The following is a 23,441-nucleotide window of genomic DNA, read 5'->3' as shown; positions in this document are numbered from 1 at the left end:
AGTGTAATAATAAATATATACATTACGTTAATGCAAACAAAGACTATATAACTATCACTTATGTTCACATAAAATTATATACAAAAGCCAAACTAAAACATATATTGATCATCATCATCGTCGTCATCATCTCTGAAAAATTCATCTGATAAATCGTCTTCCTCCATGAAGTCAAGGCCATCCAGTACATCTCTTTGTAGATTGAGGTCAATATCAGGCATTTCCATCGTCAGTGCAGTTCCGAATAAATTTCTAGTAACAAATCCATACAACCCTTGATTTAACCACATTTTATTTAACATGAAGAATCTAAATGTATTCAAAGTTGCCTTCCCATGATATCTACTTGTTTTCACTTCTCCATGAATAGTCAAATAAGGAGCAGGCATTTCTACACTTATTGGGCTACGACCAACATGAACACATACCCTCAATGTGTTGGTTCTTGGATTGAAACAAATACCGCTATTTGGGGAGCATGTTAACATATGACGGAAAATGTTAGTAGAAGGAACCCAGGTTCCACATAGCAAACATATCGCATTCAGACGTGAAGTCATATCGGTGACACTCAATAGGGAGGAATGATAATCTGCAGGCAAAGTTACTAAATGAACTATACCTGGGTAGTCTAATGAAAGTATTCCCTGATCACGATGTGCCGGGATCTTGGAACAGAGTATAATTTCAAAAATACTTTCTTCAAATGAAGTTTCAAATTGTGATATTGTAGTGAAAAGTTCCAATAATGATGGGACTTTCAATGCCTTAGTCAATGGATCAGTACCGTACTTCCTACTACTAGATTCAATCTCTTCCTTCATCTTCGTAAATTCTGGAACACTTTCATACATATTCTCTCCTTTGTATTCAGATGTCAACATATCGGCAAAAATAATCATGTTTCTCAAAAAGATACCCAAGATTTTTTCAACAACAAGATACACATCATAATAGGCTGCAGCTCCATGTGGTAGTTGCAGCATTGGACCATTGCTTTCCGACAAACGCATAGCTTTCATAAATACATCTTCAAATTTTGATATGATTTCCCGAGGAACTGCGGAATTTGGGTCATCCTTCTGTATTAAACCCGAATAATAAAGCCCGTCTCCTTCCAATCTAGTCATAAGTGAAAAAATTACAATAGCAAGCAATTTGGTCATTCCCATTCTTGTTATTGTGGCCAATGATTCATTTCCTTGGAAGAACCACGCTATACACTCATCAAAAACTCCTCCATCTAGCATTGAATTTGATTCTCCCCAGAATTTCACAATCTCTTTGGATAAATCAGATCCTCTACCAAAAAGTTGTCTAGATTCATGAGATACCAATGCTCGACCTTGGATTAAACTCTTTAATAACGTTTTTGCTGATCCCGGGATTTGATTCAAAAAATCGCAATAGCCTTCAAGACCATTGATTCTGGTGGAGATTTCGTTCATCTTAATTGTATCAGCGATCAAAACAGACCAATTCAAAAGTGAATCAAAGAATTGTACTGGCTTATACATGATTCCTCTTGTTTGTTCTCCTAAATATCTCTTATCAGTGATTTCTTTGGCAACCTGGGTTAAAATTTTCATAAATGGTTTGTACTCTTTATAATCATCACTAAATAATCCATGAATTATTTCGTCGACATTAGTTGCGGTACTTGAACAAGTAATTTGGTTATATTTCCTTTTCTTTGGTTCGGCATGTAATAGTTCATCAGGCAAACTTTTTGCCTGGGATGGGATGAATGAAGGTACAAAAAAACTATGTAAATTATGACACAAAGGGCATGGATAATGGTTGGTATGTTCAGATCCACGAGTATAACATCCATAATGAATACCATGGCCACAAGTAGATAATACTCGAGCTTCAATTTTTTCGCCCTCTTCCGGCGTATAACCAATTCCATAAGAATCATATTCATGAGTCAAGAGGTCTTTATCCCAAGTTTCCAATGCAGATATGACTCTGTCATCAGGTTTAGATGGAATCTTCCAAAATATCGGAGCTTTGGCGGAACTTACCAAGAGACCAAATGGTTGATCATGACTTTCAGGTTCTCCACATAAGACACAAACACGTAGTTGAATTTCATCTTGATTATTAGTATCATCACTGGTTGTCATCACCATATCATCATCATGAAGGTGTTTGTTTTGACTAAGGAATTTTTGTCTTTGTTTGGAGAATTTCTTCAAAATTTTATTCTTTCTTTCTTCAGCCAATCTTTTCTTTCTTTCAGCTTCAGTTTCAAATAAATTTGTCTTTCTTTTCTTGTATGATTGAATGTATTCTTCACCAAAACAAGATATCAAACTTTCAATAATTTGTTTATCTTTCATCACTAATTGATCTAATAAGTAATCTGCCTTTTGTATAACTCGTTTGGACATTTTTGATTCAACAATAGTTAACAATAAATCACTAATTGGGATATCAACAAAATGTTCATTTAAATAATCATGGCCATGAATCAATTCATCATCCAATAAAATCGCATGTATTAAATGTAATAATTGAGGGAGATAAGTTTCATCCGAAGTATCAATTGCCACTTGAAGAAATTTATAAATCAACTTAACAAACATATTAGTCTTTGTAAAATCTCCAATTCTTTCATCAATATAATCAAGATTACATAATCTAATATCTGGTTTTAAGATCACATTATCTTCATTCTTTATTTTTTTAATCTTGGCAATATTCTTAATCAAAGCATCCAGAACAACTTGAAATTGACTTGGGTCTAAATATATACTCAAAGGATCCAATTGCTCATACATCTCTTCCTTTAATCTATATAATCCAGTATCCACCAATCCTTGAGGAGGTTGATAATCAGCAACTTCACAAAGAATCTTATCAAAGTCCGATATTCCCAAAACATCACTCTCAATCTTCTTCTTAAGAGATGAATATGACTTCGCATCATCGCATAATCCATATGCTATAGACCATTTAGCTTGAGTTCGTAATCTTTCCTCGGGTGATTCTTTGATAAATAAACTTCGATCGGTAATAATATTATAAACAAACACAATGAATCTTTCCACAATAGATCCGAATCGATCTTCATATATGGTTTTATCATAACTAACTTGATTTGAAAACCATTTATTTAATTCCCAACGATGTAAGAAATTCTTCAAAACTCGGGAAGGATCTTCATTCTGATAAAAACTGGCAGCTATTTGATTTATATGGAAATCTCTAATATATGTCATATCACTCATTTGTACATAATATAAAGTAGCTTGATAAGCTGCTGCAATCCCATTTCTAATCCAATGTCCGATTTTGATTTGTGAATTGAGGACAATGCTCCTTAATGAAACATCAGCAATCATTGCCAATTCATGAGTACTATCTCCCAAAAACTCCCTAAATAAATCGACACCTCGAAATTGAAGAATATATGATAATAATGTATGTAATGGATTAACAAACCCCACTGGTTCTTTACTAACTTGGAACAGAATCACACCTCCATCAAATCTCGGTCTTCCTCTTGAAGGCATCAAAAACGCAAACAATGACATCATATTACGGAAAAGATGTTCAGAATTATATTGATTCAGGATAAAATTCTTAATTTGGGTCAAAATCGGCAATGAATATTCTAAATGGATTTCGAAATCATAATTTTCTCGTTCAACATGATCACCATATTTTCTTTTAATAGGTATATATCCTTGAAAATTCCTCAAAAATAATAAATACATAACGAATCCGTCTCGTTTCATTAATGCTGACATTTCCTTTCCGGCTAATTCTTTATTAACAAAATGAGATAAATTATGAATACCAATCTTAATCGCCTTTTTAATGGCTCGATTTTGTTGGGTATCAACTCCAATATCATGGAAATTGGGATAACCAGTATCATAATTCCATTTAGTCGAATAATCAGTTATGATTTGAGTCAAAGGCCCAAGGAAATTACCTATATACCCCTCCTTCAATATTGATTGAATAGAATTTGGACATGTAAAAAGTTGTGATATTATATCTGATAATAAATTCAAATCTTCTTCTCTATCAGTGATTGCCATTATTGCAAAAAGTGATGGAAAGATTTCAATAAATTGTTTACTGAATATTTGTTTTCTAGTTGGATCAGAAACTAATGGTGGGATAATTAATACTGATAATTTCGATCTAATTGTTTTTGTTAATCTAATTTGAAAAAGCAATAAGAATTGTAATCGAGAATTTTGAATTTTCAATCTAGGATTTGGTTCTACTAATTGGCGAAAATCTTTAGATAAAAAATCTAATGTATCAACATCTTGACGTACTGAAGTTAAACAAGTACTAATAATTTTACCTTCATAAGGAATACCATTTTCAAAGCATGTGGCCCGTATACTAGACTCAATAAAACGTAATGGTAAAGAATCATTGTCCAAGTCATATCCCGGTTCAAGTAACAATTCTGATAAATACAATCTTGATAATTGTTTAAATTGGGCATTGGCTTTAAAATTCGTGACTTCTTTCAACCAATTAAAAAGGTGTTTAACAATTAGATACTTGGCATGGTCGCGTGCGGAAATTATAGTTGCAATAAGTCCACCAGCTTCAACGGCAGTTTTGGCAGTAATTAAATCTTCAGGATTCTTTGATTCTTTTAGAATAGCAAACCCTTCTTTGTCAATGATTCTTGCGATATCATTGGCTTTTGATTCTGAACAATTAATTCCAGCCTTAATTGAATTTATGGCTTCTTGTAAATTATGATATTCATCGTTCCATAATAATAAACACCAAGAGTGATTAGAATTAGAATCGATAGCACCACCGTATTTTTCAGATGGCAATAAACCAGCATTTGAAATTCTTTCTGAATCTAAATATATCCGACCAGTTGCTTTATCTGTAATTGAATGAATATCTGGTAATGTATTTATGAATCCTGCGGTCACGTCCAATATATAATCCAAAACAACCCGAATAGTCTCTCTTATATTTACACTTATATCAGATAAATCAGCCCCTTTTTCCGATGATGATGACGATTGTATTAATTGACACTTACAATGTAATTCTTTCGTAAAAGCTTCTGGATCACCACAATCACATATTCCTCCATTGTTACCCAGTGAACTATAAATTGTTATATTATGGCCCCTATGATCTGCTTCATTAAAGCAATAAGAACATAAAACACAAGTATCATCAAATCCACAATCCGCACATCTAAATACTGAATCACCATGTTTAAAAGTGCGTGCACATGCTTGATCTGGGGGATGGGTATAATTTGCCTTTGATTTAGCGTCATAAAATGGTTCATTACAAGGGAATTGTAAACTGTATTTAAAATCAAGCATTCTCATTAATTCATGATTTGAGATCTCTGGGAATATATCTTCTAAATATGTACTATTATTTGATATGATATAATATAAGGCACTATAAAGATTATGTTTAATTTGAGCATGTTCAGTATAATTTAAGATTGAAGGCAATTGAACTAGGAATCGTTTTAAAGGATCTACATCAATCATTGTTGCAGTAGAAATATCAGTATCATCTATCAGCATTGTTCATACGATAACACACAGTCTCTACTTTTTGAATTGTTTAATATGGAAAAGTAGAAGTGTTTTCAATTGATGAAGAAGCTTCTTAATAAAATTGGTTGTAAAAAAAAACTGCCTTTTTTCTTACACTTTGCCCAATTTCTCTCACTCATTAAGGGAATATAATAAACGAAAGGAACAAAATAATCCAAACTGTGGTTTCATTTGCAAAAGACAAAGAGATATGGATTTCTATTGTATGCTTAGAAGAAGAAGTAGAGAAAATAGAAATGAAATGAAATTTATTTAGAATTAGAGCATAGTTAGTAGCAGTAAAAAGATACGTGGGCTAAGTATGTTTGATTGTACATTCGTCACAGTCACTTTATAAAACAAAATAGAATGATTAATTAAGAAAATCAAATCACAAGATTTTAAACTTTTAATGTAAAAAGTATAAAAATGGTTTTAAACTTATTATAACCAAATTCTTTATTAAATTAAATTAAAAAGAATTAAGCTCTTAAGATTTGTAAGTTTATTTCAATTCATATACATTTATATCGTTATTCTCTAAAAGAAGCCAGTGGAGAAAGCAACTTTATTGTATTTAACTTAACTTGCTTTTAGGTATTAGTTCAAATAGGTGCTGCTTTTGTATTATTTATTTACTATAGTTGATTTCCAACGAAAGATAACAACCAAACGTAAAAGTATAAACTTATCATTAAGAGAGACTTTGTATATTTATTGTCAAATAATATTAAATATGGAACCAGAAATAATAGAAGAACAAATGTTTGATGATTCAAATATTGTTAAGAATTGTGATGAAATAATTTCAACAGGAATGACTTGGGAACAAGCTAAAGATAGATTTGAAATAGATGATTGTGATACTATAAGAGTTTATATGAAATATATAATCGTTAAACATGGTTATAGAACTGCATTTGAATTATTAGAGAATGATGATCATTTCATTAATGATAATACTAATAATAATGCTATACCCCAAGAATCGACCAAGTCAGAACCATTATTCCCTGAGTCACCCTAGAGATAAGTATCTTACATTCATACATATAATATCGTTTTGAAGTTAGCAGTTCAAAAACCATACGATTTCTTGGGAAGGCAGTTAGCAGAACAACAGATAGTGTATAGAGATATTCTTTGTAACATATAACTAGTATTAGTATTAGAATTGTTAGTTTAGAAAATTCAATTGTAAAATTTGACAATTTACGGATATTCCCGAGAATATTTTTATTCAAATAATGATGTTCTCTTTATATGACTCTAATATCACTTTACTTGAGTGCTAGAATCAAAAATGTGACTCATTATACTTTTCATTCTTACGCAAACCTGTCTATCATGCACCCGGCTGCTAATCTATGACTCTATTGCCTTAGAAAGAACGCTAAAAAAAAAGAAAAGTGACGGTGGAAAAAAATCATCAACAGAAATTTTTTTAAAATTTTCCACGATTGAAATCTATCTTCATCACCATAACAGGAAAAACTTCTTTATCTTTCTTGTCCAATAAGTTTTTTACTTCCGACGAACGATATCAAAAATGTTACTAACTGATCCAACTGAACAATATAATTTAATCACCAAGGACTTACAAGAAGTTCTTAATGCCCAAATCATTAAAAACATCTTGGAAGTTGAAAAAAGACCAGTCAAACTTTACTGGGGTACTGCACCAACTGGTAAACCACATTGTGGTTATTTTGTCCCTATGGTCAAATTAGCCCATTTCTTAAAAGCTGGTTGTGAAGTCACTGTTTTATTGGCTGATTTGCATGCTTATTTAGATAATATGAAGGCACCATTAGAAGTTGTTCAATATCGTGCAAAATATTATGAATTTGTTGTGAAATCAATTTTAAAATCTATTGGAGTTCCAATTGAAAGATTAAAATTTGTTGTTGGATCCTCATATCAAAAAGATGGGAAATATATTATGGATCTTTTTAAATTATCAAATATTGTTTCTCAAAATGATGCCAAGAGAGCTGGTGCTGATGTTGTTAAACAAGTTGATAATCCTTTATTATCTGGTTTGATTTATCCTTTGATGCAAGCTATTGATGAAGAACATTTAGATGTTGATGTTCAATTTGGTGGTGTTGATCAAAGAAAAATCTTTGTTTTAGCAGAAGAACATTTACCTAGTATTGGATACAAAAAGAGAGCTCATTTAATGAATAAAATGGTGCCTGGTTTAGGTCAAGGAGGGAAAATGAGTGCAAGTGATCCAAATTCAAAAATTGATGTATTAGAAGAACCAAAAGTTGTTAAGAAAAAGATTAATTCAGCTTATTGTGCTCCTGGTGATATAGAAAATAATGGATTACTTTCATTTGTTGAATTCGTCATACAACCAATTCATGAACTTAAAACTGGTGTAGAAGGTTCATTTAAATTAGATATTAATAGACCTGAAAAATATGGTGGACCAATTTCTTATGATTCTTTAGAAAAATTGAAAGCTGATTTTAAAGAAGAATTATTAGCTCCACCTGATTTAAAATCAGGGGTTGCTGATAAGATTAATGAATTATTAGCCCCAATTAGAGCTGATTATGAATCTAATCAAGAATTCCAAGATGCTCAAAAGAATGGTTATCCTGTTGAAAAACCAAAACAAGAAAAGAAGGTTAAAAAAGTTAAGAATAAAGGGTCTAAATACCCAGGTGCTACCAAGTCACAAGAAGAACCACAACCTGAAAAACAAACAGAAGTACCAGTAGTTGCCAATGGAAATGTAGAAGAAATTAAACAAGAATCATAGTTTGTTGTAGAATTTGAAGATAAATAGATTTTTATATATATTAATTTAATAGGTAGATATAATCTGTCAACCATTTCATTCTTGAATTCAGCACCTTGATCAGTCTTAAGTTCTATAAAATGATCAAACCGACATATAAATTCCTCATAAAGCAAATCAACAATAGCATTACCAGATAATTCATCCATAGCTCTAGCTTCGACCCATCCAGAGAATTCATCTCTAGCAACTGCTAGATAGATATTGCTATGAACATTGTATCCACAGCAATTCTTTCACATATACCAGTTGGAACATGCAAATATAAGGGAGCAAACTTTAGCATCTTACTAACATACTTTTGGCAAGTTTCACAAGAGTTGATAAACCTCATTAACTTCGTAATCAAACCAGGCATGAAATTCATACATAGATGATACATAATTGTATGCATGCAATGTATTTCCGCATACAATTACATATCATCTACGTATTTCATATGTCCTCTATCATTATGAATCACGATCAAAATCTCACCAATACCAGAATCGTTAGAAATGACTGGCCTAGTGAAATAACCATTCATTTCTAACTTGACCAACTTACCATCAGTTAACCCAACCTTGTTGAAAGATATTGCAGAACATTGGAAGTACCAAGTGGTTATACGTATTCTAATCTTACTAGAATGCAGTTCTTTAAGGGAGCAAACGAGTTTGGGTTAATAACGCTTTCTTCAAAAACTGCATCCTGCTAAGATTAGCGTACGTATACCCACTTCGTACCTTCAACGTTCTCGAATATTCTGCAATATCTCTCAACCTTATGCTTTTATATTCAGCACTGCTTGGAATATACCAGACCAACGTCCGCCATAAAATGTGAACCAAACTCCATCAAAGCTTCTTTGACAGCATAACTAGAAGCTTGGACTGTTTCTGGATTACGACATCTAGTTAAGGTATCAGATATTACACATGCATCCACCAATGCTTTGTTATCACAGAAAATGCAGATAACATCAGTATAACTGGTCAAAGGATAATTAGCTTGGAGTGTATTGTGGATTGCAAATAATTCCTTCTGAAAGATCGAGTAATTAAATGTACTACCTTGAAACTTCCCCAGATGACACGGCACAATCCTACTTACACCTTTGCTATCAGCAAAAATACCACTATCATTCGAAGCATCTGTATGAATCGTAACCATCCGAATAGTATCAAATGGAACGCAACAATAGGAGCAGTAGTTAAACTTCTAGTAAGAAATTTAAACGTTTGTAAAAATTTTGGTCAGACAATCCCAACTATTCTTTATTTTCAAACAAGTTAACTAATGAATACAACGGAGCAGTTAATTCCAGAAAAGCAGGTATTGATACTCTATAATAATTTATCAAACCCAACCAACCAACTGACTAATTGTTTCTTCTCTGTTCCCGGTTTACCAGGTTTATAGTCAACCTTTGACTATGTTTTTATCAAAGGTTGACTATAAACCTGGTAAACCATTGAGGAAACAGAGAAGACTATAAAAACGTTGACTATAATACTGGTAAACCATCATATTCAGCAGTATTGGACTCACTCCTCTCTCATCACTAACACTATCTGTGATACAAAACCATCATCCTTTCAACTGTTAAGTCTGAAGTTAGAGTGATTTTAGATAGAATTAGCATTTCAGAAAGTCAACTGTTTCAAGCAATTGACGAAGTTTATACGACTGTGAAGATTTGAATATCACAATGATGCTCATTAGTAATGAATCTTCATTATGGTAATTTTCAAATCTTCACACTCGTTTAATCTTCCCCAATCCTCTCTAATGGTTCATTAACAGTAGGTGGCAAGTGGAACTTAACCAAGTTGAATAACTGTTGGTACTTTATTGGAAGATACTTGTTCAACTTATCAGCATCAATAGAAGAACTAGCTAACTGGTTCAATGGTTCATAATTTACCTTAGCAAAGCCTGCAATAAGGGTAGGTTTGATAACATGATCAGGAATGATATGCTTTGCCTTCTCTTATTCTTACATTACATCTCTGGTTGCAAGAGTGTATTCATCACGTAAAGCCATATTCTTCCTTTGAAGGTCATATAAGATACGTTGATACTATGAGCCTCTCAGTTTCAACACCGACAGCTTCAACGAAATCTAAAGATTCAAACTTGTCAGAATCTTCCGTCTGATATTTCTCGAAGCTTTCTCTAATTTCTTCCAAAACTTCTCTGTCACGAACAGATCCGTTAGATCTAGTTGATTTATCATCACCTGGAGGAGGAGCAGCAGCTTCGCCATCATTCTCATTAGCTTCAAATGATTTAATATACGGATTCAGGCAGATAGTCTTGAGTCGTGCATCTGCAGCAACCGATGGATGAGGGTCTTTTTCATAAGCAATCTTAAACCAACAGCATGATTTTATCAAGTTTAGCATCCGCTTCAAATTCTTTCAATAACCTGGACAATAGTGATCACTTCGACATGTTCAGTGGGCATGTTTAGAGTGGACACTTGGAGTTGGGTGGTATGTTTAAATAAAACTTCGAGGAAAATTTCCGGATTTGGGTTTTGTATACTAAATTGTATTAGAATCTAAGTTCCTTCTCAACTTTCAAATGTGAGGCAAAGTACCCAATTTGTATATTTCGAATCTCGCAAATTACCACTTTTCAACAATGACTGTAGATCGGTAATGCGAAACCCGACAATTCTCCCACTTTCATTGTTCTCTTTCTATATTAATTAATGCTATAGATCATAAAGGGTCACTAGAGACCGCTAGGGAACAACTAATATAATATATAGAGACATTTATCTAAATAGGGAAACTGAGAAATGCTTTCCTTCTAAAAGAAAGTGATAATTAAAAGATGTGCGAAATTTAACTATATTTATACTCTCGGGAAATCCATCGAGGCGTTATTGACTGAGGGAATTGAACGGAGATACGGAAATATCCACGTGAACAATAAACAGGAAATAACATTAAATAAGACATTACTGGCAAAGAAGCTATAACCGAAGTATAACATCTAGGAATAGCTACTTGGCCGAAACAATTAATAGGTTTTAGATATTTATATAAAATCAAAAATGTTTATATTACGTAAGTTTTGTTAGGGTGATTACGTAATCATGAATAGAACCAATAAAATTTGATTGAAAAATTATTATGAAGTTCCTTTGACTCTCGCACTCACACTAAAAAAATCAATTGAAAAAAAAAATCCCATACAAAACCAACTAATAGCTTGAAGGTATAAATACATCTAAGCAAAATGGTATGTATCCAAACATTGCTATACTCATGACCGATGGCATTGGGAACTCCTGTATATTTGATTCGAAAATGGAATAATTGAAAACCGAATTCGAAATACGCGTTGAAGAATGGTCCATGATCCGAACCCCTACATCCTATCCACGGTCAACAACCCACCCCGAAGTCCTATATACTAACCTACACCCCTTCTAGTCATTCATCAACAAGTTATTCCAAAGAAACTCAATCTACGTAGCCACCATTTTCACCGGTGCATTTATTTTCCAAGGTTTTTTTGATAAAGCCGTGACAACTTGGTATGAAAACCATAATAAAGGTAAATTATGGAAAGATGTTAAAGTTAAATTCTTGGAAGGTGCTGGAGAAGAAGAAGATGACGAATAAGTTATGGGGCCGGTTATAATAATTGGTTAGCATGAAATTTTGTTTGATGATTATAACATTAACATTACATACTTGAAGCATTTAGAGATATGTATACATATTCGGAGAGATTGCAATATTTGCATATTGAAATAGGATAAATTGAAAGAGAAGGAGACATTTTTAAATCGATATGGATACTACTACTGTGAATGAACAAGCATGTTTGTCTGTGGATAGATCAGAAGGAAATTTCAAAATAAATAAAATACTGTTCATATATATATAATATCTTACAATTCTTTTTCACCATTTTATCATTTAGTATTTAATACATTTTATATCAGAAAGCGACTTAGATCCTCTATCGAGACCGTTGGCATGCCTTGGGATTGGATTGTAAAGCCCGATTCCTTTGGAAGGGAAGTTGAAGTCACGTGCCACATAGTTTAGAATTTTTTTCTCCCAATTTCTTCACACAAAAGTTTGTATGGATCCTCTCATCCCCAAACTACATGCTCTTTATTCATCAATAAATCAAACCCACAATAGAAAAGTTCCATAACAATGGCAGTTATTAATCAACCGAATAGTCAAATCAAACTAACCAATGTCTCCTTAGTCCGTATGAAAACGGGCAAGAAGAGATTCGAAATTGCCTGCTATCAAAACAAAGTCCAAGATTGGAGATCGAAAGTTGAAAAAGATTTAGATGAAGTATTACAAATCCCCCAAGTTTTCATAAATGTTTCCAAAGGGCAAGTAGCCAATAATGACGATTTACAAAAATCTTTCGGTACTACCAACCAAGATGAAATCATATTGGAAATTTTAAATAAAGGTGAAATTCAATTAAATGAAAAAGAACGAAATGTTAATCTTCAACAAAAACAAAATGAATTTTTAAATATCATAAGTACAAAATGTATAAATCCCAGGTCTAAAAAGAGATATCCTCCAAGTATGATTGAAAAAGCTTTAAATGAATTAAAATTTCATTTAAATCCTACTAAAAACACCAAGATTCAAGCATTGGATGCCATAAAACAATTGGTTGAAAAACAAATTATCCCCATAGCAAGAGCACAAATGAAGATTAGGATAATCTTAACCAAAAAGGCATATTTGAAAGTTTTTGAAAATGATATAAAACCAAATATTGATCATGTTCAAGATATAGATAATAAGAATAATGGGAAACAATATGAGATTGTTGGGATTATTGATCCGATTAATTATAGAGTCTTGGTGAATATTATGGAGGGTGAAGGTGGGAAAGTGGGCAAAGGTGAAGGATCAATTGAAGTATTAGACATGTCTGCTATTAAAGAAGATTAGATAAGTAGTTTATAGAAATCTATATTGATGCGCGTAATTCCTGTCACGGTTTATGTGTAAATTTCATCACTAACTAAATGTGAGTATATCGCATCACCAAAATTTTTTCTTCTGAATTTTTTTTTTCAGGTTCTTTTGATCATCAATTTACCTATAGATAACTCCAACTAAACCATGTCTATTGTATTACCATCCTTAGAAGGTTCTACCGAAACCTTCAAAGCCGTTTCTAAATACTCCACCCCACTTCGTCGTCCAATTGAACCAGTTGGTCGTTATTTCTTAGCCCATGCCACTAGAACCTTACGTGGACATACTTGGTCTGAATTTGAAAAATTAGAAGCTGAAAAGAATGTTAAACAAATCGAAGAAAATCAAGATGAAGATTTAGGAGATGAAGAACAAAGTGAAGAATTATTAGCTCATGATCCAAGAGAATGGAAAACTGCTGACTTATATGCGGTATTGGGTATTTCTCATTTAAGATCAAAAGCCACTGAAGATCAAATTAGAAGAGCACATAGAAAACAAGTTCTTAAACATCATCCAGATAAGAAATCTGCTTCTGGTGGATTGGATCAAGATGGATTTTTCAAGATTATTCAAAAGGCATTTGAAATCATGTTGGATCCTACCAAGAGAAGACAATATGATTCTATTGATGTTGAGCATGATCCAAAACCTCCTTCACCAAAGACTAAATATGATTTCTTTGAAGCTTGGGGTCCAGTATTTGAAAGTGAAGCTAGATTCTCCACGAAACAACCTGTTCCTCAATTAGGTAATATGGAAAGTACCAAGGAAGAAGTTGATGAATTTTATAGTTTTTTTGGGAAATTTGATTCTTGGAAAACTTTTGAATTCAAAGATGAAGATGTTCCAGATGATACTGCTAATAGAGATCATAAACGTTATATTGAACGTAAGAACATTTCTAACAGAAAGAAATTAAAGCAAGAAGATAACAAGAGATTAATAGATTTAGTTGAAAGAGCTCACTCTGAAGATCCAAGAATTAAATTATTCAAAGAACAAGCTAAAAAGGCTAAAGCTGCTAAGAAATGGGAAAAAGAAGCCGATTCTAGAAAAGCCGCCGAAGAAGCCGCTGCCAAGAAGGCTGCTGAAGAAGCTGCTGCTAAAAAAGCCTCTGAAGAAGCCGCGGCTGCAAAGACCAATACCAAGAAGGCTAAGGAAGCTGCCAAGGCCGCTAAGAAGAAGAATAAGAGAGCCATTAGAGGTGCTGCTAAAGATAATGATTACTTTGGTGAAGCCGGTAATGCTACTGCTATTGACGCTGATCTTGATTTAATCATTGAAAAATTCGATGATGTTAAATTGGGTGAAGTTGCCGGAAAACTTAAAGATGCCGATGCTGCTTCTGCTAAAGCTATTATTACTGAAGTTGCTGGTGAATTGGTTGCTGCTGGTTCATTAGATAAGTCTTTCTTGAAATATTTTACTGTTTAAATGTAAAATGATATAAAATCGTTTTGTAAAGTATATAGAAGAGAAATAAAACAGGTGAATAATTTAACAAATTGTAGATAAAACTATATAAAAGATAATCTCTATTTACTGGATGGGTGTTTGGCCAACTTCTTGTTCATCTTCATCTTCATCATCAGAGACCAGTATTTTCTGTTTTAATACCATTCCTTTTAAATGATAATGAGCCTTTCTCTTTTCTTCAAACCTTCTATGTCTTTCCTCCGCAGTCAATGGTACTTCCTCCACTTCTTCTTCCTCGTCTTCCGGCTGCACATCTTCTCTAATAACTTCACCACCATGAAGAGAAGTCAATGGTTGGTGTCTCTTCAAACTTTCAAATTCACTTTCACCAAGTTCAAAAGCAGGTATATCATCCATTCCATCCTCCGCTGCCGCCTCTGCTTGCTCCTCATCATCATCCATTTGATAGTATTCACCTTCTGGATTAAATCCACCTTCATAGGGAGTTTTAGGCTCATCGATTTTCATGGTGGCTGCTTTTTCTTGTTCGGTTTTATATAGATTAATTTCATCCCATTTTAAATGTTCCTCATCTTCTTGTTGTTGCTCTGGTCTATCTCCTTCTATCAGTAGTTTACGTTTTTGTTCTGATATCTTAGCCCTGATTTGTTCACCTCGAGACGAAGATAGATCAGGTGCTGTTAATTGTGCATTTAATCTAGTATTTCTAATTACTTCTTGACGATCCAAAGGTTCTAATCCAATTGTTGATGCAGACGGTGGGGGACTTAAGGTTGGGTCTAATTTGTTTTTTAATATTCCTCTTGGTGACATTGGCATGATTTGAATATATATCTGTACTTGTATAAATAACAATTGAAGTAAAGTAAAAGGGTCACTTATTGAAAAGTTTAATTCTGGTGGTCATATATTTCAACCCTTTATTGTGTATGATTGTGAGAGGAATGAGCAATAGTTAAAGAAATGTGAGGCAACAGAAAAAAGATGATCACATGATTTTTACCGGAACTAACTACTACCGGAATTAAAAGTTGCAAAAAGAGTTACATTCAGTAGAGGGGTCACGAGCCATTAATACCCAACCATATCGTCTTATTTAGAAGATAAATACAATAGGTACTGGGTATTGAGCAATTGGTCATTGTTGTGTGATTTGCTTTGATAAATTCAATTGTCAAATACCATTAATCTGCCTCTCCATCAATCCCTCTCTCTCTCTTTTAGTCTCTGTCTCTCTCTCTCAACAAAGCGGCAACAGAAATTAATTTTTTTTTTTTTAACACGAAGCGAGAATTTCCGAACAACTAAAAAACCAAAACCACCTTTTACCAATACAGTGAGTGTCAACGGCTGTTAATCTATTTAATCTTATACTTACCCTCCTTTCAAAACCCCATTCATATTAGAGAACTGGGAGAGGATTGACGATCTCATATTAAAGTTCATTTCATTCTTTATAGAACTACGCAACATTGTATCTTATACCCATAAACACCTTGTAAATTAGAAATCCATCAATTTATTACAAATCAAATTCATTTTGATCCATTCAATAGCATATAAAGTCATAGCCAATATACAATGGGACAAGCATTTAGTTTTACAAACATCTTTAACAAACTATGGGGGATACAAAAAGAAGTAAGAATACTTATCTTAGGATTAGACGGTGCCGGTAAAACCACCATATTATATCGATTACAAATGGGAGAAGTCGTAACCACAAAACCAACAATTGGATTCAATGTAGAAACATTAAAATATAAAAACATAACATTAAATATCTGGGATTTAGGTGGACAAACTTCAATCCGACCATATTGGAGATGTTATTATTCAAATACATCAGCAATTATATTCGTGGTTGATTCAACTGATAAAGATCGTATTGATACTGCTTGTAAAGAATTACATACGATGTTGAAAGAAGAGGAATTACAGGATAGTGCGTTGTTGGTGTTTGCTAATAAACAGGATCAACCGGATGCTATGACTGCTGCGGAGGTGTCTCAGGCACTTAATTTGACGGATTTGAAGGATAGAAGTTGGAGTATTGTTGCTTCGAGTGCTATTAAAGGAGAAGGATTGAATGAAGGGTTGGATTGGTTAATGGATGTAATTAAAGATGAACAGTTGTAAGAAAGTTCCCCCCAAGAGGGGTGTATTGTATATTTTACATGTTTATATATATAGCTATAAATCATTAATTTATAAGAAAACATTATACAGACAGCTCCCTCTCTTTAACTCTTTCTAAAATAGTCTTAATCATTTCATTACCAATTAAATTAGCTTCTTGAAACATTGGTTGAAAGAAATTTTGAGTTTCAATAAATTCTCGTTTATATAATTCAAAATTCCCAAAACTTATAATACTTGACCAAGTTTGTGCAGCAATTGTAAAATGTAAATCATCTTGTCTAAAACTTGGATCTTCAATTGCAACATTTATAGCATCTTCTAATAATCCAGGAGTACAAAAGATATATTCAGTAACCCCTAAAAAAATTCTAAACAAAGGAGTTGAACAAATTATATGATCATAAGGTACAATCCCTAAATTGTACCAACTATCAACAATTGCCAATAATGATAAATGAGAATTTGGTTGTTTTCCTTCGGGTGGAACTTTACTCAATGAAAATTTCTGTAAAATATTATCATCCAATAACAAATCATGATGATTATGTTGCACTTCCTTAAACACAAACTCCTTTGCCTTCATCAATCTCTCACTCAATTCTTGTTTCTTCCCTTGAATCATTAATGTAAACAATTCAGTTGTCGATTTCGAATATTGTAACACCTGATCATGGGCGGACGGATTAGTAATTGCCAATCCGGCATATACATGCCATTTATTTGAATAAATTCTCAACGAGATATTAATCTTTGCATTCTCAATCCCTCCGATCCATTTCGGAGTTTCCCAAGGATATTGATGCATCGATTTCCACGCTACTCCCATTGATAAAAATGCCGCATGAGTAACAGCTTGTGTGTCTGCCGTTATTCGATCATGTTCTTTGGCACTTAAATAAACATGTTTTGAATTCAAACATGACATCAAACTCTCGACAAATTGGAATGCCTCATCCGTGGCCCGATGTTTGATGAGTACCAATGGTTGTCCCGTAGGGTCCACTTTAGGTCCATGTAAAGAATGAACTGGGATTATTTGTGTATCTTCAGGTAAATATTTCTCAAATGCAGCAATTTCAGGCGCTTTACAAGAAGTTTGTCCGCCTACGATTGATCCAAATTTGGTGGAGGGTCCATAGATTGAAACAATCTTATCAATATTGGCAGCTTCAATACTGTAGATTATGTAATCGGAAATACGGGAGACTAGGTGACCATTTTTTAAGACTTGGAATTTTTCATTTTGGAATTTTTGTTGGGTTTGAAGGTAGGTTTCTTCTCGATCACATCCAACGACGGTCCAACCGGCTGAACTGAATCGAGAGGCATATAAATATCCCATGTCTCCTAATCCTATGATACCAATTGTCTTGGATTGTTTGAGGGATGTGATTTGTTCTTCTGTTAGGGGTGTCATGTTGTGGGAATCGGTTGGTAATGATGGTTGGGATCTCCTATATTGATCTTTTGACTCATAGATCCAATTTTGTAAAATTTTCGATGAGGTTTGGAGATCTTGGCGCGACCTGCAAAAAAAATCAGTTTGGCTTTATTTATGCAGCCATATAATTAATACTCCTTTTTACTTCGGAGCACTTCGGGAGTTATAAGCGATTTCTATATAAAGTATATATAAGAAAACTATTTGAAAATACAAAACGGGTAATCAGTTTACAAATCATGAGGGAAATTTCAATTCAACAATTTCTGTTAAAAATACTAACTGTTGTTTTCTAGGTGAAATATTATTCTCAAAATGCTGCAAAATTTTGTTTGTTAAAAAATACGTCTAATCTGCTAGAAATTTATCACGTTGTACAACCAACTGAATCCTGGATTAACGTTTAGTATAATTCTTTCCAACCCAGATTCACTCAAACGCGCCGAGAATCATGCACAATGAATCGACATCAATAACAAATTTCGCCCATCAGATAGTTGAAACAATCAAGTTTATTGTAGAGATAATACTATATAAATAAATAATTTTCATAAACTACTTAGAAATCAATCGCGATATTCAAAATAAAAGTTTAAATCAAAATACCAAACAATACAATGACTACCATACCCGACAGCAACAATCCTGTACCAACAACCTTGGAACCCGAACCTTCAATGGGCAAGACGGTAGCACTTGGAGGGACTGATATTTCAGATGAAAGAGTTACAATCATTGTTTTGATATCTCCAGATGGTGAGTCAGATTTAACTGGGTCTGGGTCCTTGGTGGTGGTATCATCTGAACCCCCAGAAGTTGTTGTTTTACTAGTAAGCAATGACAGTAAACTTGTTGATAATGGATCAGTAAAATATGATCTCTCCGAAGACGCACTTGCTCTTGTCTCTGGAGCTGTATTTGAGTTGGTCGGTTCCGAAGGATCTGATTGGATCGATGACTGAGTTGTTGTAGGTGAAGTCTGTTGAGTTTCTGAAGGAGAAACCGGATCCGCGCTAGTTGGTGGTGCTCCCGAAGTAGATGGTTCAAGCTCTGAAGTAGTCGATTCGTGGAGTGAGGTAATGTAAGTTTCCGAAGCTATCAGTTCTGGCTGTGAACTAGTTGATTCATTTTCTTCAGCAGAAGTTGATTCCGGATTCGGTGCAGTTGAGTCCAGCTCTGAAGTAATTGACTCAGGTTCTGATATAGTTGAATCTGTTTCTGACATGGTGGACTCTGATTCAGAAGTAGTTCAATCTATTGCCGATTCTGATGCAGTGGATTCTGGTTCAGTAGCAGTTGACTCTGGCTCAGAAGCGGTTGAATCTGATTCTGAGTTAGTGGACTCTGGTGCCGACGTCGTTGGTTCAGGATCCAGCTCACCGATTGTCGTCCAACGATAGTCACTAGTAGTAATAGTCAATGTTCTTGTCAGATATCCTGTTGTCTGGATTGAAATTGTGGGCAATGTACCCGGTACGTTGGTTTCTGGAGAGACACATTGACATATGTGATGAAATGCCAGCGTCGGGATTACAGGATAACTTATGATGATATCGTCATCCCGCGTAACAACCTTAAACAATCCAGGATCATAATTAAACCCTATTTCAAGTTCGTATAAGTCGGAATCGACGTTGATTTTTAAATACAATTTATCATAAGTGTAGTCAATAGACGAAGCGTTCCATCCTTGAAAAATTACAATATTATCCCCACCAAAATATGACACGACGAGGGTATGCAGCAGTCTTGCTTTAACGAGAAGTGTTGATCCGCCAAGTGGAGAAAGGGAAACTTCCCTTAGGTCACCTTGAATAGCCAAAGTAGAACCCATCAGTAGTTGTAAACATTTCAAGCCCTTGGAATATTCGATATCGACAGCAGCACCACTTCCAAGACAAAACAGTTCGAAGTTTTCAAATTCCAAGATCCGAAGGGGACCCAGTTCCCAAACAAAACTGGCATGATTTTGAAGTTTCGTTATCACGGGTACATGTTCGCTGCTTTGGAAATTGGAAAATATCATTGGCCCATAGTTGTAAATTGTCAGAACTTCAAAATCACTAATTGCCAGACCTATTGTGTCAGCATCTATCTGGACTTTTCCGAGGTTCCCAATGAGGCCGAATTTCATTGAGCATGTGTCACTCTGGGGAGGTAATGTGGTACTAAAGAAAAAAGTTCCCTCTTCAAAAACTAGAATATTTTCAAGTGTGAACTGGTTTCCAGAAAAATCCACAATAGATAATACTCCTGAAATTTCGAACTTCTCGTCCACCTCAAAAGTGTTACCTCTCAAAACTACCAACCCATCCACAGGCATACAATTTGAGAATGATTGGACAAGTAATATAGTTAATAGTAAACGAAAATAGTTTAGCATTATGTTCTTGGTTAGACAAATGGAATGGCCGAAAATTTTTAAAAAAAGATAATACTTGCAGTATTGCTGATGTATTTATAGTAATTTTTACCAAGTTGTACGTAGGTTTTTGAAAGAGAGATGATCGCAATCCTTATACAAATATGACATAGATGAGAAGTTATTTATAGTTTTGATGAATGCCGTTCGTTTGATCATATGATAATTTTTGAATTGTTGCAAAAATAATAATAAGCCAAAATAATAATTGCAAAAAAATAATTTTAAAACAAAACCAAAAAAATAATATAAGCGGATTTCATAGGGAAAATATTTAGTACGTCATCTTTTTTGTTGTAAATATTTATTAAGTTACAACAAAATTGTGATCATTTATTGTTTATGCATGAACCATCGATGTTGTCATCACTTTCTATTATTCGGTATTACTTCCATGTACAAATTTGAACACATGGAGGCTGACGTTGGGACAGATGCTCCGGTGAGACCACCGGGATATGTACATGTACCTAAATATTTTTGTTATTTCAATCCCAAGATGTATGATGCTTAATGAGTTGTCAGAGTAGCCCTCGTCCAAACAATAATAGAAACTCACTAGAAAGGAGGACGTGTTTGCAAACCACAAAGATAGTTAAATTCTTTTTCTCTGAGAAATCGAATCAAAAGGAAAACAAGAAAGTAATACAGTCAAGCATCATTTATTTTTGTTCATCGTCACGATTAGTTTCTAGGCTTAAAATTAACAAAATATTTAATTTCTTATTTTATACATCATAGGAATTATTCAAGTTGAGTTCAAATTTCACAAACTTACAAATCGAGTCATGCATTGTCGATCATTAGTGGTATCCTCGATCATTAGTGGTATCCTATACCTTCTTTGTAGCATATTTTATGGTAAAAAAATTAGACTGAAAGACTTATTTGAAGGGAGGGATATAAATCATCAGTGAGAGGGTTGTGCCCACTGGGGTAGATGAATAATTTGGTGGAGATCATTCTGCAATTGAAACCAAATCCTGTATTCTTAGTTGTCTAACATAAAAGGAGATTCTCCATTAATTCTCTCGAATTCGTTTACTTTGTTTTTTAAGAAGAAAAGTCATAAATAAAAAAATAAAAGTTCTCCATTGATCAGTCACAACACAATAATTAGTACAGACTCCAATCCGTAAAGTCAGACACCCCAACGTGGGATTTTCTTGTTTCTTTTAGTTTCTATATAGTTAAGATCCATTTTAGAACCGTAATTATTTCACACTTCTAAATTTCCAGACGATGTTTGGTTGACATGTTATCCCCAAATATTGAAGGTATAGTCGTATTTGTCAATTTTACCAAAAAGAGTGGAATTTGTGGAATACGATTTTTTTTTAATTTTTACATAATTGGTGAAATATTTTATGTCGTATCCTGCATATTGGGCGCGACTCTCACCTAATGGGTATTTAAATTTTCGGGAATTTTACACACAAAATTAGAGGCACTTCGCAAATTAATAGGAAAAAATATTTATTAAATCATACTTATGGAAAGAAAATTATATCAAATACATTTCTAAATAATTGTGAATTCAGGGAATCTGGTCATATATTTATATTGATTAATGATCATATCACGGTATAACTTGGTCATGTCTGGTCAAATTCCGACAACTTTACTTAAGCTATCTTGCATATATATCTCATGATCGTTCGGATTTTACCGGAGCTAATTGGAGTTTTATCCGTATTTTTCCATGAATGCGAACAATGGGCGACGATGAGAGTAAAAATTCTTCACTATTCATCTACCATAACTCTTAACTAGTATATAGTTTAACTAAGTGAATTAATTTGTATTTATACCAAGCTAGCCTGGGAATTTCTCACTAATAATTAAGCTAAGAACAAACATTACGAACAAAACCCTCGGTTGCCACAGATTGCATATTTTTGGATAAATTCGAACAACAGGGTGTCATACAATTACTGAACGAGAGGCTATTTTGAAGCTTAGGAGTATGAAATAATCGATGTTCCACAACGGTTCTCAACTATGTCAAAATCAGCAAATAAAATTCAAAGATGTCAACTGTTGGGAGTAAAGCAAATTGCCTCGTGACAAAAAACTGTAATGGTATTTATTGAAACACTACCTATTCGACTTGAAGAATTCGACTAAATGGCTCTATTAAAAGACTATCAAATGTAGGAGTTTGGTTCTTAATTTATATGCAAATCCCCTGAAGTACAATAGTAACGTAAGACTTCTTCATAATATTATCTGACGTTTTGTTCGGTGTATAAAACCGATTCGCAAGAGACTTCAATGACGTATTGTTTTAGAACTTTCACAATCTTAAGCAATAGGAATCTAGTCAGTCTTGTGACAAATATTATTCTCCAATTGCTGCAAAAGTTTGGATGTTAGAAACAAGAACGTGTAAATCTCCAAGAAATTTATTACCTTGTCCAACCAACTGAATCCTAGAATGATTTCTAGTATAATTCTTTCCAACCTAGATCCACCCAAAATGCGAAGAACCATGAATCGACATCAATTAGAAATTTCGCCCATCAGAGAGTTGAAACAATCAAATTTATTGATAATACTATATAAATAAATAATTTTCATAAACTACTTAGAAATCAATCGCGATATTCAAAATAAAAGTTTAAATCAAAATACCAAACAATACAATGACTACCAT

The 23,441-nt window shown here is 33.6% G+C and overlaps 10 protein-coding genes across 10 annotated transcripts; 5 read left to right on the top strand and 5 right to left on the bottom strand. All coding sequences in view use genetic code 12, as the record gives it.

The window, feature by feature from the left end:
* Positions 1-92: 92 nt before the first annotated feature.
* UBR1 (E3 ubiquitin-protein ligase) lies at positions 93-5,513 on the bottom strand (the record flags this gene model as incomplete). Its single annotated transcript, XM_049407611.1, has 1 exon — positions 93-5,513. One exon carries the CDS (start codon positions 5,511-5,513, stop codon positions 93-95), a length of 5,421 nt encoding a protein of 1,806 aa, XP_049262971.1.
* Positions 5,514-6,297: 784 nt separating this feature from the next.
* Positions 6,298-6,588, top strand: J8A68_003725 (uncharacterized protein; the record flags this gene model as incomplete). Its single annotated transcript, XM_049407610.1, has 1 exon — positions 6,298-6,588. One exon carries the CDS (start codon positions 6,298-6,300, stop codon positions 6,586-6,588), a length of 291 nt encoding a protein of 96 aa, XP_049262970.1.
* A 522-nt stretch (positions 6,589-7,110) lies between these two features.
* Positions 7,111-8,334, top strand: TYS1 (tyrosine--tRNA ligase; the record flags this gene model as incomplete). Its single annotated transcript, XM_049407608.1, has 1 exon — positions 7,111-8,334. One exon carries the CDS (start codon positions 7,111-7,113, stop codon positions 8,332-8,334), a length of 1,224 nt encoding a protein of 407 aa, XP_049262969.1.
* Positions 8,335-8,788: 454 nt separating this feature from the next.
* Positions 8,789-9,525, bottom strand: J8A68_003723 (uncharacterized protein; the record flags this gene model as incomplete). The annotated part of the gene is made up of 2 exons (XM_049407607.1): positions 8,789-9,009; positions 9,177-9,525. The coding sequence occupies 2 exons, from the start codon at positions 9,523-9,525 to the stop codon at positions 8,789-8,791; spliced, it is 570 nt and encodes a 189-aa protein (XP_049262968.1).
* Positions 9,526-10,415: 890 nt separating this feature from the next.
* J8A68_003722 (uncharacterized protein) lies at positions 10,416-10,760 on the bottom strand (the record flags this gene model as incomplete). The annotated part of the gene is made up of 1 exon (XM_049407606.1): positions 10,416-10,760. The coding sequence occupies one exon, from the start codon at positions 10,758-10,760 to the stop codon at positions 10,416-10,418; it is 345 nt and encodes a 114-aa protein (XP_049262967.1).
* Positions 10,761-12,539: 1,779 nt separating this feature from the next.
* On the top strand, positions 12,540-13,310 carry J8A68_003721 (guanine nucleotide exchange factor; the record flags this gene model as incomplete). Its single annotated transcript, XM_049407605.1, has 1 exon — positions 12,540-13,310. The coding sequence occupies one exon, from the start codon at positions 12,540-12,542 to the stop codon at positions 13,308-13,310; it is 771 nt and encodes a 256-aa protein (XP_049262966.1).
* Positions 13,311-13,484: 174 nt separating this feature from the next.
* ZUO1 (zuotin) lies at positions 13,485-14,777 on the top strand (the record flags this gene model as incomplete). Its single annotated transcript, XM_049407604.1, has 1 exon — positions 13,485-14,777. One exon carries the CDS (start codon positions 13,485-13,487, stop codon positions 14,775-14,777), a length of 1,293 nt encoding a protein of 430 aa, XP_049262965.1.
* A 105-nt stretch (positions 14,778-14,882) lies between these two features.
* Positions 14,883-15,599, bottom strand: J8A68_003719 (uncharacterized protein; the record flags this gene model as incomplete). The annotated part of the gene is made up of 1 exon (XM_049407603.1): positions 14,883-15,599. One exon carries the CDS (start codon positions 15,597-15,599, stop codon positions 14,883-14,885), a length of 717 nt encoding a protein of 238 aa, XP_049262964.1.
* Positions 15,600-16,361: 762 nt separating this feature from the next.
* On the top strand, positions 16,362-16,919 carry ARL1 (Arf family GTPase; the record flags this gene model as incomplete). Its single annotated transcript, XM_049407602.1, has 1 exon — positions 16,362-16,919. One exon carries the CDS (start codon positions 16,362-16,364, stop codon positions 16,917-16,919), a length of 558 nt encoding a protein of 185 aa, XP_049262963.1.
* An 82-nt stretch (positions 16,920-17,001) lies between these two features.
* Positions 17,002-20,686, bottom strand: TYR1 (prephenate dehydrogenase (NADP(+)); the record flags this gene model as incomplete). Its single annotated transcript, XM_049407601.1, has 3 exons — positions 17,002-18,437; positions 18,994-19,596; positions 19,744-20,686. 3 exons carry the CDS (start codon positions 20,684-20,686, stop codon positions 17,002-17,004), a joined length of 2,982 nt encoding a protein of 993 aa, XP_049262962.1.
* Between the last annotated feature and the right edge of the window lie 2,755 nt (positions 20,687-23,441).

This window comes from Hemisphaericaspora subhashii (genome assembly GCF_019202705.1).
Source record: "Hemisphaericaspora subhashii strain CBS 10753 chromosome Unknown scaffold56, whole genome shotgun sequence".
NCBI classification, from domain to species: domain Eukaryota; kingdom Fungi; phylum Ascomycota; class Pichiomycetes; order Serinales; family Debaryomycetaceae; genus Hemisphaericaspora; species Hemisphaericaspora subhashii.
This window is presented reverse-complemented; position numbering and strand designations above follow the sequence as displayed.